Here is a 19,219-nt window from a genome sequence, read left to right on the forward strand (position 1 = left end):
GCCACGTGCATTGCCGGGATCAATACCAACCATCCGGGAGCAGGCCAGTGAGGACACATCCAATTTTGAAGCTGTAAGTTTTTATTTAGCGGTGTTTTTCCTGATAAAGCTATCTCTAGCTTGTAGTATGTAGCATGTAGCTTTGCCGTATCAATGTCGCCTCAAACCCAAATAGTAATCGGTTAGGTGTTTATATGTTTTTGTAACATTTTATATTGTACGCTCCGCAGTCTTTGCTTTGTCTTTTATTTTAATTATCAGGCATTTGCTAACATGTTCAGACATACTGCCGTAATGGCCATCTGTGTGAAGGCTGTAAAGCCACACCCTAGCCGATAACACAAGTATTTATTCTCCTATTTATTAGTATTTTGTGTCCTCTAAAATCATATTGAGTAAGTTATAATAACAAACGTAATCTTCTGTAGGTAAGTGCCGTTTTTTGCAGCGTTATATGTAAAAGCTTTTGTGATTGTAGTCTGTAAGAACGATCAGATATCATCGATCTGTAAGCTAAGCTACGCTACGCTAATGAGACATGCCGTTTTTTGCAGCGTTATATGTAAAAGCTTTTGTGATTGTAGTCTCTAAGAACGATCAGATCTGTAAGCTAAGCTACGCTACGCTAATGAGACATGCCGTTTTTTGCAGCGTTATATGTAAAAGCTTTTGTGTGTTTACTTGTTTACGCACATGAATATAAATGGGGGTGTGTGAGGATACAACACTGTGTGTATGTATGCGAGGGGACACACACCACGAGTAAAACGGAGCTAAAGCCCCGTTGGTCTGTTGTTGTTGACAAGGCCTTACCTAGCAACAGGCTAATTAGTGGCTAGCACTCATTACAGTCAGTCTACTGAGCTCAGCCCCTCTCCAACATATCATCTGTATTGAGTCAGAAACACAGCATGCACGTTACGGTTCAAAACTAACTCAGATTGGAAAAGGCTAAGCAAAGAGCTTTGCTAAATAGAGAGTTTTAAGCCCCATCTTTTGGGATTTCAGACGATATTTATCCAAATAGTATTTTCTCATCCTGAATACTAAATTGAGATGATTTTGTTCCAACTATGTTTTCTTCTTTACAGGCCAGCACCTCACATACTTACTAATTAGTGACAATTTGTACATCCTTTGCTATTATTTACATTTTTTTTTCTCATGGCGGAAATGAAAGACTGTACCTGGCAGCCCTGCACTACAATGAAAACGCTGAGCGTGCACAAGCCACTACATCCCCTGGAAACCCTCTGTATAAACTGCAGTTCCCAAAGGCCAGGAAGGGAGAATGCAGAGCAAAACCAGTAAAGACTGACCCCACATTCCGTAAGTGTTTAAAATATTTATTATACAACTATTTACAAATATAAAATTAGAAAGAACTTTCAGTTTTTTACATGCATATACTAATCTAAACCACATTTTTTGTTGTGCTTTTTTTTTAACATTGCACAGGCTACGTGGCCAACTTGATGGACCTCATCTTCGACCAAGTCTTTGTGGACCCTGCACCATTATGAGCGACCTGACAGGGACGAGGTCATCGCCGGGTATGCTACACGGTTCAATTTGGCTGCTGTCTGAACCCAACATCGACATTTTGCGGATCAGGAAACTCCTGCCTCCTTGAGGACAACGCAGACCGGAATCACCACTCTGATCCTGCGTCCAAGGAAGCCCCAGCACCAGCTCACAAAGCTTCTGTAGGCTAGATACCTGTGACGCCTGAAATCATTAAAAAAAATATTTAGTGTAATTTATACAAAATACAAGTACATTTCGTTTTTTTTTTATGGGTTCAAAGAACCGTTCATTTTGACAATAAAGTTCCGAGTTGATATCAAATGTGTCGTGATTATTCATGTTTGGATGGGTAAAGAATATTCTGATTTCAAAAGCATAAGGTTGTGTGTGGACTTTTTTTGTCGTACACATGGGTGTGTTATGCCATTGCTGTGTAATAATAGTACATGTACAATGAAAGATTGCATAAAGCCATATACACCAGTATTTATTTCCATGAACAATATTAGCATTCGTTTTACACTTTCAGTCAAAACAAACAAACCACTCACTGCTCTATTTGCCTCAACTGTAGTCCACCATGTTCAGCTCTGTAAATATTAAATGCATTCTGCAGGAAGAACACATTCAGGCACACAGGCTCCAATCCAGGATGGTCCACCACAGGTTATAGAGTCCTCAAGTTCCTGCATCCGTCTTGACACCTAGTGTGATAAAGATATATTGAATGACATGTTAAAAATGTATTCTCTAAACAGACAACTTAGTGAAGCTATCAAAAATGTTACCTGTGGTATCTCCATGCAGCACACATTCTCCGTTCAGAAGGCATCGTGGCGCAATTTGCACATGTACACCTGTAGAAAGAAGTCAATAACTGAGCTTTTAAAAACACATGAAACTACACACACTGCTGACAACTGAGGTGTTGTTGGAGTTATACTTTTTATCACCCTAAGTTATTGAACTTTCCAACGGTTGTTGCACGATGTTGGAAGAAAAGGACTAAACTATTAATAAACGCAATGAGGCCATTGTATATATGCTGAAAATATGAATGTCTCCCTTTATAAATATATATATGTATCGCTGTTTTTGCGTTACAAGCTCTAAGTTATAAACTGTACACATAGCATTCTTGCTAATTAGCCAAAATATGAACGGAATAAGTAGCACGCATCGTAACAGAGTAAAATAAATAGGAACAACAGCTTGTCAACTAACCATTCAGAAACGTCCTGCTGCAACCGAGATGTTTCCACCTCCACCAAAACCTCCGCTGCTTCAGGGTCAGTCTCTGGATCAAATTGATAATACGCTTGAACACATGCATTGCTCTGAGATGACATGTTTATTCCACACTCGTAATCACAGCAAGCATGTTAACGTGACTCTCACCGGCTCATGCCCCCCTCTTCTGCAGGGGGCGTGGTCAGCTGCTGCTCAGAATTTTCAAAGACAGGCTTGGAAAAGAGCGAAAATGAGCGAAACGAGGCATGGCTAAAAAATGATCTGTTTGGTATTTTGAAAAATAAAATGTATAAATATACCTTATATAGGTATGGTCATACACTATATCATTTAAATATAGCATGATAGGTCTCCTTTAAGTTTCACTTTCGATTGCATGATATCACCCAGATAAACACCTTCATCACACATGTTGCCACTTGTTTGAACAATTTTCAGGCGATTTGTAAAAAACGATGTGTTTTGGGATATTTGTGGAGTTAGGTGGTCCGCGAGTGTTTTTTTATTGGTTAAGTGGTCCTTGGTATGAAAAAGTTTGAGAAACACTGGTTTAAGCCATATGTTAAAACATCTCTCGTTCTTAATATAGACTTTATTTAGGGTCGATATGTGTTGACTTTACTTTAAAATAGCAGATCTCTGTGACAGGTTATAGTTTTTCCGCAGGCCCGGTTCCAGAACAAAATGACTCAGGGTGCATCTGAGATTAGAGAGGGTGCAGGGGTAAAGTGCTATTTTTATGAGTGAGGAGTGGACCTAACACCTTCTAGGGGGGGTCCTCACCCGCATGCTCCCCCGGGAAGATTTTCTATTAAATATTGAAGTTAAAAGCATCAATCTGGTGCACTTTGAGAGCTAAATGAAGAGATCTATGGATACATCTCTCAACATCCATTTGAAACGGAACTGTAAACAGATTTACTTTTTCTTTATGGATATTTTACAAATCACTCCCCTTTTAAACTGTATTCTTGTTTTACTGTCATATAGTATTTCATTTTTAGTGAGTGAGTTACTCAGATGAGTACCAGGAGACAGCGGTTGGTACTCTGGTACAGTTGTGGTGAAGGCATCTGACGTACTTGAACCGAAATGTCTACATGCATAGCAGAAGATGGCATATTTTTTACATGAATATTCCAGCCAATCTCTGTTTTTAAACCATGAGCTGCACAATGAGCGCCTTACCCCACTGTACAGGCGAGTTGGGTACTTTTTTAAATATACCTGTGCAGGCTCCTCCGCCTCCGTGGGCGAGGCGGGCAAAGCCGGCGAGTGTGTGTGTGTGTGTGCAGGGGCGGTGTAAGGGGGTGAAAAGTTAGGACGATTCTAAGGGCCCATGGCCGTGACTGACAGGGGCCCAAACAATTTGAGAACATTAAGAAAAAAATGTTTAAGTAACCAATGTGATTATCTTTTCATGGGGCCCAAAATCCCTGGCGGCGCCCCTGTGTGTGTGTGTGTGTGTGTGTGTGTGTGTGTGTGTGTGTGTGTGTGTGTGTGTGTGTGTGTGTGTGTGTGTGTGTGTGTGTGTGTGTGTGTGTGTGTGTGTGTGTGTGTGTGTGTGTGTGTGTGTGTGTGTGTGTGTGTGCAGAGAGTCTGCAGCGGTACCGCCAAACCCCCGACCCGTCTTGTAACACGGAGCCCGTTTCCTACACCACACCATGCTAAATGTATGTCTGCATAAAGCTGAGTTATGATCGGTCATAATAACACAGAATTTGGTGATGATTAAATAGTTTACAGTGAGATTTACTCCCATACTTTTGGCCATACTCACGCAGCCCTACAAATGAATTGAGATTTCCACACAAATGTTCTTTAGCAAGTGTGCAGAGCAGTGTTGATTTAAAAAAGCAATTTGAAGGTTGGATATTTGTAAACCTTTTTTGTGTATATATATTGATAATTTAAGATGTAAATTAATTCCAGTTTATTTGTAGTACTTTCTATTTTTATTGTGACATTTGGTGGCATCAATGTGTGCATTTGATACAGATAATGGAGCACTTGCTTTAGGGCCACAGTGTATATCCCTTAGGTCAAATAATGAGATCCTCGACCTCCGCCCCCTCCCAACTTAACCCCTGCGACCAAGCCCTAATGTATGCATGGATTAATATCATGGATGAATAATAAGAACTTAAAGATTAATATACCTTAAACAAATTAGTTGTCACTTTGTCACTTGGACGTAACACTAAACGCACCTGCATTCGAATCAGCGCAATTAGCCAGGCATTAGTAGTAGAGCACGATCTGCCAGAAATGATCACACTCCTGCAACCCTATATTAAAGATATTTAATAATGTGTGTACCGTTTTATTCTCAACTTTTATTTATTTATTCATTTATTTCTGTATTTATTTTCTCATTATTTTATTTCCGTATTTATTTATTCATTCATAGTTATTTATGCATTTTGTATTTATACTTATGTCACGTTCCGTCCTCCATAAATAAAGTCACATTACCTTATAAGAATTGAACTCATAACCTTAAAGCTTACAACGAGGCCTTAAAGACACATTTTTGGTGTATTTGATTTCATAATTTTCAATCAATCAACAACTTTATTAATCCCGCAAGGGGCAATTGGTTATGAGCAGCAGCTTATGTCATGAACACAGGCAGGAACATACAGGAAGAAAACACACAGACACACCTGGGAGCACAGATGTGGATCATCCCAATTTACGCTATAAATAGTTCATAGCATCACAATAATAAATAAATAATCAAGTTAAAAGCCTTTCAATAATTTAAAAGTTTGAGTGCAGAAGGGATGAATGATTTTGAAAAGCGATTAGTCCTTTGAGCAGGTAGAGCATATCTTCGCCCTGATGGCAACAGACGAAATTCATGAGAGAGAACACGACCAGAATGCTCTCTGCTTTCCGCAGAATCTGTTACAGAAGGAGTTTAAGTCTCTCGGTTTCACGCCGATGATCTTGGAGCAGGTTTTAACAATGCTGTTCAGGCTGTTCCTGTCTTTCAGTGTAAGGCTATGGAACCAGCAGATAAAAGAAAAACAAATAAGGCTCTCAATGAATGCTTGGTAAAAACGACAAAGAATGAAAGGCTGACAGAGAAAGAGTTCAGTTTGCGAAGAAGGTGCATTCTCTGTGGACCCGGCTTCACAATACACTCATACCTCATTCACACCAACGGTGTTTCAGGGCCGGTTCGGAGCTGGAGCTTGAGAAGCACCGGGTTTTCCTCTTCACACCGCAGCGGAGCAGCCTCTTAGCTCCGGAATCCGGTTTGTTTCAAGCACCAAAAAATTGTCTGGCCAGAGCAAAAGCACCACATACGTCTCGCTTACGTCGAGGCGGGGGCGAGATCAACTCCTGAACAACAACAACAAGCCTGCGTTTTATCTGGTTCTGAACCTGAAAAGCTCTAGCACGGAGCTTGAACCGGAGTTGCGTTGGTGTGAATGAGTTATCAGTATTCACATCAAATTTGAGGTGGTCATCGAAAATGGTGCCCAAGTATTTGTATGATGTGACAATTTCGACCTTGTCGTTGTGTATGATGCACTCCTTAGGAACATCCTTGTGACGTCTACAATCAATGATCAATTCCTGAGACATTTCAATTTGGATTGTTGGCATTTTGAAAGTGAAACTGCTTTTATTCAGTGCTTTTAAAGGATTATCCCTGTGTTTGTTTCAGAATGGAGGTAATGTGTATGTGGGCGGCTGTGGTGCAGTGGGTAGTGTTGGGATCAGGGGAGCACAGGTTCAAACCCCACAGCATGTCGTTGTGTCCCTGAGACACTTCACCCCAAATTGCTCCTGTGGGGATTGCCCACAGTACTGAGTGTATGTTAGTCGCTTTGGATAAATGTAATGTATGTAATGCTGTGATGTGAAAACAAATATCAAACCAGAGTCCGAGCCTTTTGTCACAGAAAAAAGGTTTATTAAAAATAAAGTTATATCCCTCTTACTCGTCAAGACTGTTGAAACAAAACAAAAAAATGTGTCATTGAATTATTCTCCGTTCGCTGCTTGGACCACAATCATCACAGATTCTTAAGCAAAGATTGATAAATGTCCGTTTGACTTTACATAGCGTGTTTGTTTGTTTACAATGGAGACATTCAATGCCAAGGTTAACAAAGACAGATATGGTGAAGAAACCAGTTTGTTCTCATTGATAATCTGATCAATAACAGCATGCTTTGAATAACAGGAAGTAAATAAGGCTGCAACGACAAACGTGTACCCGGCTTTTCTTGCTTTTTTATTGGACAAATAACTAAAACCATTGATTTCAACTCATAGTACTGAATTCAACCATCCTTACTCTATCAAATACAATATATACTCTGCTTATATTCTCTTATTGTCAGCAGACCCACAGACAGAGCTGGTTTTGGTCCATAACATGGATTTGTTGACAGTAAGTAAAGTGTAGAATATATTAAGCTTTATCCTGTAAATGAAAGGATAACATCACCGTTGTTATCTGAAGGAAGTCACGTGCATAAAGTGATCGGTTTAAGATAAAACACCTGCTGCAGTAATCTGATTACTCACTAGTTTATGCATGGTCATGTAAATAGGAAAAAGGGAATCCAACAGATGGATGTTTCTAATAACTGTCATGTCATCTGATTACTGTCAAACAAGTCAATCCACTGACAGGCTTGAATGTTCTCTAAGCTTAATAGGTGTTTACTTTTCCAGCAACTAACTAATCACAAGGTTTGGGCTGATTCAATGGAGTGATTTGACCAGTAATATATTAATATTAGATACAAAGTGATTCAAAGTGAACAATAAAAGTGATTCAGGAGAAAGAAAATGTGTGGAGGTGTGGGAGTGAAGGCGGCGTCACGAGTGTGTTTTCTTTTTCAGACAGCCGCTGATCATCAACCGGAAACTGAAGCATGAAAAGGCACGTCATGTTCTTTGAAAAGTTGGCGGGCAGATCATTGTTTATAAAAGTAAAAAAAAGAAAGAAGTGGATTCAGTCCGAGCGCACACGGACTGAATCCACTCGTGTGCAAACGAGAACAACTGAGATTGGAAATCAAAGCACAAATTGTGTGAGGCTGCCGTCACGATACAACGAGGAGCGCGTGTCCACTGCAGGCCAGCTTAATACACATGCTTGCTAACTCGCAGTAAGTGCAATACTCTGTAAAGTCAAAGAATCTGATTGTAGTTTTATGGTTTTGTCCTGGTTTTAAACAGACTTCATCAAAAATCTAAGTTTGGTTCAGATCCTAATATATATATCGCAATAATGTTTTTCAGCCCCATGTTAGACTTGGATTTAGAACCAATCCTAATGCAAGTTTTTAGAGCTTTAAAGAATAAAATATCATAAACATTTTCTATAAAACACAAAATCAATGATGTTGAATTTGTGTTTGTATAGAAAATGTAAAAGAAATTAGTTTTAAATCTGAGCAGCAGCGGACAAAGCCCCCCTCCTCTCGAACATACTTGCAGATAAGCAAGCTTTACTTTTAAATTACTCTCCATAAATAAAACTATAAAAAGAAAAAAGAACGTCACCCTCCTCCTATAAATAAAAAAAACTGAGATTTCCAGCAAAACACAGCGATAAAGATCTGTATACAAAATAAATAAAAAAGCAAACTCATATGAACAATATACAGTGTTACTAATATCTCGCTAAACCTCTGCCAATAGACTACCGTAGTGCATGTTTCCATTCACCACAACAACTACCAATTTGGACTTCTATCTTAATTTTTTTCTTCGCAAATCTGCACAAGGCGAATTGGGATCCTAGCGAACACAAACGAGGAGATGCGAGGTTTTTGCGTGTTTTTGGATTTCACAGGAAGATGGAGATGAGCCTGGCTCTGCTGTTGCACATTTAGACACTGACAGATTCCTCTGCAAGTTGTGGAGTGCTTGTTAAACATTTGGTTGATTCCTCGTCTACGACAAAACACCATAAACACGTCAGCTTCCGCTCTAGAGAATCTCCATCCCTCGGTGTGTGTGTGTGTAGTACCGCATGATGTGCTGAAATATTACTGGCCTCTTAGAAGCACACACACACTTTTAAATAAAACGATATCCTTTAAAACAAGTGTGCAAATGAAATGAGACTATTCGAATTGAGGGAGCGACCGCGCCTGTGTCAGACCCTCGGGCTGGGCGATACATCCATGTTTTATCGAGATATAGACCAACTATTGTCTTGTCCTGGTTTCAAAGGCTAAGATGATGCACATTTGTGATTGAGGCTGTTCTATTATTTACCTAGTCATTCATTCTGTGAAAGCAACCCAACAATATTGTCGCCCAGCCCTAGCTGACACACACTTTCCTGTCTATAGGGGGATATGAGGACTTCTTTTAAGTCTTGGGGTAAGCGTCAGGAAATAAAACCTCCAGGATAAAAATCTAGATATCTACAATAAATCACGTGTTTTTCCAGAAGAGAGGTTACAGTGTAAAACTGGTTCTTCTTTAGCCGCCGTCTGTTAGCCTCCCCATGTCAGTGTGTGTGTGTAAATGTGTGTGTGGAGGGGATTTGGGCCTTCAGGCATGCTGTCCAGTGCAAACCTACCTAAAGAGTAAAGAGTTTGGGGGGTTTATGGAGGGGCTGGAGCGTCCTCGCTGCAGACAGACAGGCAGCAGTCTTTGATATGAGCCGTCTGCAGAGGAGCAGTAATAAAACTCCCTTTCTTGATTCAAGTATTTTCACAGCGCCTCCTCCAGGACTCGGGGAATCAGCTGCTTCGCCCCCAGCAGCGCGGGAAACAATAAATATGATGAATGTTCAGCTTCCCACAAAATAAAAGTCTGGTGTGTGTGTTTGATGGATGTTTCAAACACACACACTCACAAGCTGCCCCCTCTCCCCCTCCGTCAGAGTGTGTGTTGGTGCTATAGGCATGTTTTGCACAGCGCCACCTGGCCCTTCATGTAGTCGCGGCAGGGGCAGATGCGGTGCAGCGAGCTGTGAGAGCCGGCGCAGCTGAACAGCAGCAGGTCGGACTGGAAGATGCAGTGACGCCGCGTCTTGCCGTACGCCGGGACCAACGTGTCCGCACTCGACTCCACCGTCTGACAGTCCAACCCGAACCTGAGACACACGGCATCAAAAGTCAACTAAAGTACACTATCTATGCTGAATTATCACTTTTACACGTTTGAATTACACTCAAAATGTGTTAGTTTCAATCATTGCTTTGCATACAGTAAGTAGATGGATTGGCAGTGTGCATATATTAATATTGACATAATATAAATGTCTGTAAAATTTGAATAAGAAGAAGCTGAACACACACACACACACACACACACACAAATGTTCTTCAGCATCAGTCATAAGCCTTGTAAGCAGTGTAACGGCGCCCTCCAGTGGTTTCAACCTGACACTGCTGCTTATTTAAACTGGATTATATTCTGTACGCATGAATTCAATCATGTGCATCAGGGTTTCAGACTTTTTTTATGACACTCAAAGGTAATTCAAGACCAATTTTACGTGTGTGTGTGTGTGTGTGTGTGTGTGTCCCACCTGGCGAGGTCCGTGTCCTTGTTGAGGTGCTGGAAGAAGGAGGGCTCACAGATGAGCTGCTCCTCCTGACAGACCTGCTTACAGGATCGACCCGGCTCTGCCAGCTTCACCTGCAGCGCGCTGAGGGGGGGCCACATCACCTGGCCGTGGCAGAAGTCCTGAGAGACCACACAGAACATTGAAGTATCATTAATGTCAGACCTATTTTCACTCTGTACTATGTTGGTGTTTTGCTTATAAGTCTTACTTATTGTAAGTCGCTTTGGATAAAAGCATCAGCTAAATGCAATGTAATGTAAAAGTCCTCATTTTTTTAAATATATGATTTATTGGTGACATTGTCAAACACAGAAAGCATACATACATAGACCCTCACATGTACAATAAAGGGAGTAAAAGAGACCATTCTACCAGGGTCAACAATACCAAAAAACAACAGACCTTAATTACAAAAACAACATTGAAATAAAATAATAATAACAACAAAATCAACATATACAAGACATTCTAAGACATTAAGCTACTCGACATGCTGTGTGCAACTAATGTAAAGCGTCTTCGAGCACTGGGAAAAGCACTATAACAATTAAATGTATTATTATTATTTTAGTAGGCTTTGATCATGTGACATAAATCAGTTCTCAGTGTGTGTGTGTGTGTGTGTGTGTGTGAAGAGTACCTGGTTCTGGATGAAGGCATTGACTCTCTGCAGCATCCCCTCACAGGTGAACTCATAGGGCAGGTAGGGCTCGATCTGAACACACACACAGAGAGAGAGGTGTGTGAGGAGTGACCACACACACACACACACACACACACACACACACACACACACACACACACACACACACACACACACACACACACACACACACACACACACACACACACACACACACACACACACACACACACACACACACACACACACACACACACACACAACACACACACACACACACACACACACACACACACACACACACACACACACACACACACACACACACACACACACACACACACACACACACACACACACACACACACACACACACACACACACACACACACACACACACACACAGAGAACTGATTTATGTGAGCTGGTGAAATATCAGCCTCTCGACTGTGAGATCAATCGACTCTGATTTGAAACTTCAAACGGAGGCGAGCAACAACAGAATCTTTGTTGAAGTCACTCGTTGCTTTCTGTCTTTGTGTTTGGGGAGGAAGATGAGGAAGATGAGGAGGAGGAGGAGGAGAAGAGGGGGGGTGTGAGAGCCAAGCTGGAGCCTGGTAGGCTGCACAGCTCGCCACGGATCACAAAGCATATGAGACTCTGCAGGCTTGTTTCGCTGAACAAAGCCATTGTCCCGACTCGCTCGGCGGAGCACAACACAACACGAGGTCCTGCGCCCGGAAAATAAATATGCATGCGTCGAGACGAGAAGACGGACCTCTTCTACCGCCCCTGCACCTTCACTCATGTCCAGTTTAGGTCATAGTATAACAATAAATGAAGCATTAACCGTCCTGAACTGGGAGGATGTGGAGATCTTATGTCACGAGGAAATTGTGACATTTTTTAATGACCAAACATTTACAATTCCCTGCACTTTCACTCATGTCCAGTTTAGGTCATAGTATAACAATAAATGAAGCATTAGCAGTCGTACCTAGCTACAGCTTTCACACTGGGAGGATGTTGAGATGTTATATCCAGTGCAGAACATGTATATGTGTTAGTAGTAATATCATAAATACATCTGGCTATGCACACTGTGTTCAAGTACCTCTAACTCTAAATATTTGTGTGATTATTTGACTGATGTGTCAACATTTGTATGCCTTTTCAATTCTTGTTTACGCTACTATGACTTTGCATCAGAGCTGAAACCATTAGGTTGATTCCTTGATTAATTAGTCAACAGAGAATGCCTCTACAATGATTTATAAGTTATTGTTTAAGCCATAAAGAAAGTGCAATAATGACATGTGCAATTACGTATCTGCCACTACGGTTCTTTGGATAGAATTTGGATTAAAGAAATACCTTCTGGCTGAGGATGGAGCGGATGGCGTTCTCCACCTCGACAGGGTTTTCGATATCCACCGTCCAGACGTGTGGCTGACCGACGTACACCTCAGCGTACGGATGTTGGGAGGTCAGCTGCAGACAGAAGAGCAGAGGGTCAGGAAATCAAACGCACCTTTTTAAAACTCTTACTTTCACCAGATTTCAAATGTCACCTCTCTCAGCGTGGGTTTGCCTTTGAAGAAGTCTGTGTTCTTGCTGCTCTTCGCAGGCGTGAATTTGGGGTTCAGGAAAGCGCAGCCGTTGGCGATGGCCTCCAGGGGGGCGGGACCCTCGTAGGGGAAGGAGAGACCCACAAACAACTGCAGGAAGAGGCAATAAAAACCACTGATTAGCCTCCACATGCATGCTTTTTATGCATCCAGCTCATTTACCTGCGGAAAAGCAATAATACCACACTTTAAAAACATTGTTACTCGTGTCTTGTGTTTTTTATGCCAACATCTTAATTTTTAAAGTAGCCATTGACTAAAGCTGGAAGATACATGGAGTAAAGTTCAAAGTATAGTATGTTCACAGTACAGTGAGTGGCACTAAAAAAGAAACTACTTTTTAAAGCACATGTTGGACACTGAGGGCATGAAGGAGCTGTGGGAGTGACAGAATAATGAGAATAAGAAAAAAGCTGCTCGGGGGGAGGAGGAAATTCAGTTAACCCAAACCTCCCATGTTATCAGCACAAAATACAGCTGAGGCAGCAGATTTTCAGGGAGGGAAAACAAAAGGAACATAGAGACAGCACTCTGATGTTTGCTCCTGTTAAAGGTCAAGAGAAGACTGGTGACCGAGGACAGTTAGCAGAATAAAACACACCGTGAGAAGCCTGGGGAGAATTTGCAAAGATGTATACAGATTGTCTAATTCAAATCAATATTTATACACCATGTGATATATACCGTAGTGACGTAAAGGGAGCTGAGCCAGAAGGCAAAGCTCTCTGTCTACCGGGCCATTTTCGTTCCTACCCTCACCTATGGTCATGAAGGATGGGTCATGACCGAAAGAACGAGATCGCGGATACAAGCGGCCGAGAATGGGTTTTCTCCGCAGGGTGGCTGGCGTCTCCCTTAGGGATAAGGTGAGAAGTTCGGTCATCAGGGAGGGACTCGGAGTTGAACCGCTCCTCCTTCGCGTCGAAAGGAGCCAGTTGAGGTGGTTCGGGCACCTAGTTAGGATGCCACCTGGGCGCCTCCCTAGGGAGGTGTTCCAGGCACGTCCAGCTGGGAAGAGACCAAGGGGTAGACCTAGGACCAGGTGGAGGGATTATATCTCTTCGCTGGCCTGGGAGCGCCTTGGGATCCCCCAGTCAGAGCTGGTTGATGTCGCCAGGGAAAGGAACGTTTGGGGCTCTCTGCTGGAACTGCTACCCCGAGACCCGACCACGGATAAGCGGGAGAAGATGGATGGATGGTGATATATTCCGAAATCTCTGACTATGCTGTATCTTTCCACCAACAACTTCAATAAGGAAGGGATTTGTATTTCTTGAAAGAAGGTGTTTTATTAGAGAGCAACCTAGACACACAGCATGTTAACAGTTTGAACTACAGGTCATATCTTAAAGATTGCTGGAATGTAGTTTTTTTTAGTAGCCTCACTTTAAAAAAACCTGGTCTGACGTCTTGGAGGACAAAACATGTCTGCAGTCATTTTATTATCCAGGTTTTAAGCTGACTAAATAAAGCAGACTGACTCCTTAAATGTACCTTTAGTCGTGGGTTACTGTGTAAAGTCTGAACACACCAAGTCCTTCCCACATACTGTAAAGTGCACACTGTACACAAAGAGTACAAGAGGGGCTTTAATAACAGCTCTCTCCTCCTGGATGGGAAGAGCAAATATTTACCAGGTCGTAGCAGCGAGCTGAAACATGTGAGACAGATTCAGAAACAGAGGAGGGGGGGGCTCTCTTACAGTAGGGCCAGCGCTACAATAGTGTGTTTGTATTGGCCCGTGTGTGTGTACATAATGACACAACACAATGTAGTGCTGTATCCCATGTCTGTCTGTATATGAACAATGAGCCCATGTGAAGAAAAACGATATCCACCACTCGGTGTTGAAAGGAACGACTTCTTAATTGTATTTGTATATATTTAAGTGTCATTTATTTCCCCATGAATTACTGAATTATATCCAAGGGGTTCTGTAGCTTAAGGAAAGTTACAAATAACACTGGAAATGTAATTCAAGACAGAGTATATGTGCAATATCAGTGTTAAGAAATACAGCTTTGTTAACCCATACTTCTACCAGCAGATGGCAGCAGAGCACACTTCTTCGTCTTCCTCTGTGTGTGTGTGTGTGTGTGTGTGTGTGTGTGTGTGTGTGTGTGTATATATGCAAAAGGATAGAAACAGTCACAAACTATTTATAGGAGCGAGGAGGGGAGGGGGTGAGACACAGAGACACAGAGAGAGCTGCTATGGTTGAGAGGAGAAATGAATGAAAGATGCCTGCCTCTCATATGTGACTGTTGGAAAGAGAAATCAATAAGAAAGCTCCGTATTAATGTGCATTAAGCAGCATGTACGTGCATATTTAGTGATTAGTGCCGCACATGAAGGACTTAGAGCTGCTGGTCTATTGAATAGTGGTCAAACGTCCTGCTAAATGCAAATGTCCCTGATCACGCAAGTCCTACAACTCTCCAAATGTATGTTAAGCATGTCTTTGCATACAAAATAAAAGCTGCATTGATGATTCTGTAGCAGATGAAGCAGATATCGGCCACAGATGGAGAAGAGCTCCACCTAAAGAAACAGAATAACCCACAGAAAAGAAGTGAAGACTCCCATAATGAGCTCAAAAATAAATAAAGAAGAAGTTTGGTGTCTCACGGTTCTGCCACATCCCCTAATGGTGGTCGCTCAATTTAACGACCCAGAGAGATAATTAGCTTGTTTGTTTTCAGTATTTCTACCTCCAGCACCTGCCACTGGGACGTGTTTCCTTGCAGAAAGTGATGACAACGTAAGAAGGAGGGACTATATGTGGTATTACAACCTGGAAGCTGTACTTGTCTAACATCTATATCGTGTAGAGGGTGTGCGGAAGAGGAGGAAAATAGAAAACACATGTTAGAGTCAGACAGTAGGAGGCACTTAAACAGGTAGTGCAGACAGACAAGAAGGAAAGCTTTGATTAAACGTGAGACATGACGCAGGAAAGCTGCAGAGGTTTGATCATCAACACTATTCCCCTGATGCAGAACAGCATGTCAGGGTTTATTTCAGGAAAGGTAGCTTGAGAGAAAATCTAATGTCAGTCGGCAACAGCAAGAGCGCTGTGTCTGGTTAGTAGTTACACCCCACAAGGCCAATTAAATGATTGCAGGTCAAATGTGTGGGTCAAAACTGTGCCTATGTACACAAAAAAACTTTTTAGCAAACAAGCTGGATTAAATGTGGGGTTTAACCCTCCTATTGTCTTCGTGTTCCCCCCCTTACTTTGGTGTTAGCGGTCAAATTTGACCGGTCCTGTTTTAACTGCTATTACATTAACACAAAAACCATTAATCATCACCACATTTCATTGAACACCCTTTCAAACTGTACATATTGTATCAGACTACTGGTATACATGAAAAACTGCAGTAAATATACAAAGAATAGACACTGAACATGTATTGCGTGTGCCAGGTGTGATTCATGTGGGGGAGGGGCACATAAGAGCGGGAAATGTATCAAATTGTTCTGTGTGTGTGTGTGTGCCAGGTGTGATTCATGTGGGGGGAGGGGCACATAAGAGCGGGAAATGTATCAAATTGTTCTGTGTGTGTGTGTGTGTGTGTGCCAGGTGTGATTCATGTGGGGGGAGGGGCACATAAGGGGGGAACACATCTAGAGTATGTGTGTGTGTGTGTGTGTGTGTGTGTGTGTGTGTGTGTGTGTGTGTGCGTTTTATCTGATCCGGATGGTTACTAATTCCTTTTCTTTATGGCGGTCAGTTTTGAGCGGGAACACTATGGGTGTTACAAAGTTGACTAAATCATCCAAAATTCAATGAAAGTGGTGATCAGCTATTTGATATGTTCAATTGTCTACTGTGAAGGATATCATAAAGCCTTAATGCAATCTAATGTAAAACAATAAAGTTATGATTGATGAAAGTAGTAAATCAGGAGGGTTAAGTGAAACTCTGGGATGGATCCAACCTGCCTACATCAAGCAAATCCAAATGTACTCCATTGTTTGTGCAGCGCTTTCTGGCACCAATGTGAGTGTTGCTTCCTTTTGGTCTTTAGCACATTGCTTTCAACACTTTAATGATCTGCTCCGCTGCAAACAGTGGATGTGTTTGGTGTTCAGCGCAGAGATGGATGTGCCAGCCAAGAATCGTTTTTTATTTGGATGTTCAGAATGTTTTTCGGCACAAAAAAAAGAGGCTGAAATCATTCCATGCCACTTTCTGAATCATGATCTCTCTTCTGCTCGGCTGATGGCAAGGCATCTGGTTTCAGAGGCTGCAGAAATCGAAGCGCTCTCCCTCTCTCACTGCTCTGAAAAGGACGCCGACTGGAGCCAAAACACAGACTCCACGTTTCAAGGCCAGCACTAATGATGGTTTTCACCTTCAGCTGACATTGCTGCCAGGTCCTTTGAAATCCAATCCTCTAAAGTAGTAACATAGCCTTTCTCCAAGGCTAAGGAGCACATCATTAACTACTTTGTAGGGTTATACATTAGTGGTTCAAAACTGTGTATTACATTTTGGAAGTAGGTTGTTGATGGTTGCAGATTGTATCTTAAGTTTGCATCTCTGTCTTAATTTTAATTGGATGGGTAAAGCTAATTTAATACCAAGTCTAAGGCCTCGGCCACACGAGGACGAAAACGGTCGTTTGCGTTACTGTTTAGTGTCATATAGACCGTTCGGCCACATGAGGACGACCGAATACGGCACTAAACGACTGCGGAAACGATAACGGGTCCCAAGGTGGATAGAACGGCATACGCAACGCTCTGGGGGGTCCAACGGCTCCGTGTGTACGCCCTATACGATCATTTTCTGATAATGATGAGGCAATAGCCCCGCCTCCCCACCTCTGCTGCTCACCCCGCGTCAAAGTAAACTGCACACTGAATTCAGATTATTTATCTTTCTCTCGATATGGACATAAACGCGAGTGAAGTCTAATCTGACAGGACGGAGACACCTCTCAAACTACCTAAACTAGTTATAAATATGTTTATTTTTACTGTCGGCCGGGTCACTCATTACTGGATCAGCTGCTGCATGAAACAGACACTGGCGCTGTCCGAAGAGAGGGAGGAAAAAGAGAGGCTCCGTGTATTTTATTATTATATTATATAGAGTCGTTATTCATTTGTTTTAAAGCTCAATAAATAACAAAGAAGACCTTTGACCGGCACTTTTATAATTTTGTCCGGAAGATTTAAACTTTAATACACGTTGACTGGCGAAAAACTCTGCCCGGTTCCCTCGGCCCCCACCGCGGAGAATAAACAGAAGGGCAACCATGACAACTATGCTTCTTCGCTGCTTTTGTGGAGGAAGTTACAGCGCCACGTACAGGCTCGGCATATGTACTGCAGCTTCTCCAGCGGTTGGAGCTAAACGGAGCGGTCTCGTGTGGACAGACACTATCCGGTGAATATTGCGTGTGGACGGAAGCTTTTTTGCGATTGCGTTCATCCTATGCGTTTAGCCGTTTTCGTCCTCGTGTGGCCGGGGCCTAACTGTCTCTACACTGCGACACAATAACAATACTATGTCTTCTATGTATATCATCGAGTGGTGAGAAAACCTCAGCTACCTTGCTTTAAAATGAAAGTGCATCAGTCTGCAACCATATGGAGCTTATGTGAGTTTTCCTTGCTACTACAGAGAATCAAATTCGCTCAATTATCTCTTCACTCCAAGAAAGTCATGGGCCATTCGTCGTCGTTTTTGTTTCCCAGGAATGCATCAACTGATCCTTGAATTATTGATCACTACACATTTGCATTTCTTGTTTTGCTTCTGCTGTTACTCTTCTGTATCATGTATGCGTTTGATTTATGGCACAGAGAGAGAGAGAACGTCTTACATCAGTGCTGCCACAAAACAAAGCTGTTTGTGTTAAACAAGTGTGTGTCCTTGTTCTCTGAGAATGAGAGAGTGGTTTGAGTGAGTGGTGGGAAGAGGAGACAAGTCATGACGTGAATGGAGAAGTGCTTCAGTGGACAGGCTCAGACACACTGCAGCTACTCAAGCGAGCCTCTCTTCATGTAAAGACCGTCTTATGTCCAAAGAACTTACTTTCTACTGGATCACAGTTTCTTGGTCGTTTAAAAAAATGCCCAACGGGAAGAGCGTGGGAGTTGGTTTGGGGCTTTCAGATCCGTGAAAGAACCCCTATTATTTTTCTGAAGGGTCTTTTTTTATTTACAGTTAAGGGTGGGGGACTCACCTTAGATTCCCGGAGGAGGAACTGCAGGTCTCGGCCGCTCAGGATGCCGTGGTTCTTGACGTAGCTGGGCAGGTGCACGGTGCTGGTGCCGTGCACGGTGCCGTGGACCTCCATGTAGCTGTGGATGTTGTCCAGGTATTTCTTTTTATCCTGAAACAAACAGATACATAAACGTTAGAGGTCAAACTCCACCTACACCGCTCTGCAGTCTCTGTAGAAGATTTTATTTAATTTGTAGTTAAATAGTTAAATAGAGTGGTCTTCTCTTTCTCAACAAGCACGTGGGTAGTTTTCTTTTCAATATAAGACATTGCCAGTATGGATCATTAAATAAAAGTAGCAAAAGAAGGGCGTATCGGGGTAATGTACGCTTTCCATTTCTCCCAAATGTCCTCAAATGTAAGTT

General features: G+C 42.2%; 1 protein-coding gene across 1 annotated transcript; it reads right to left on the reverse strand.

Annotated features, from left to right (window-relative positions):
* Nucleotides 1-6,682: 6,682 nt before the first annotated feature.
* On the reverse strand, nt 6,683-18,963 carry LOC117532443 (alpha-1,6-mannosylglycoprotein 6-beta-N-acetylglucosaminyltransferase A-like; the record flags this gene model as incomplete). The annotated part of the gene is given in 6 exon segments (XM_034195786.1): nt 6,683-9,862; nt 10,301-10,458; nt 10,980-11,054; nt 12,357-12,473; nt 12,554-12,700; nt 18,814-18,963. Coding segments are annotated over 6 exon segments (846 nt in total), but the record flags the coding sequence as incomplete, so codon positions are not given.
* Nucleotides 18,964-19,219: the final 256 nt, after the last annotated feature.

Source organism: Gymnodraco acuticeps, unplaced genomic scaffold (genome assembly GCF_902827175.1).
Source record: "Gymnodraco acuticeps unplaced genomic scaffold, fGymAcu1.1, whole genome shotgun sequence".
NCBI classification, from domain to species: domain Eukaryota; kingdom Metazoa; phylum Chordata; class Actinopteri; order Perciformes; family Bathydraconidae; genus Gymnodraco; species Gymnodraco acuticeps.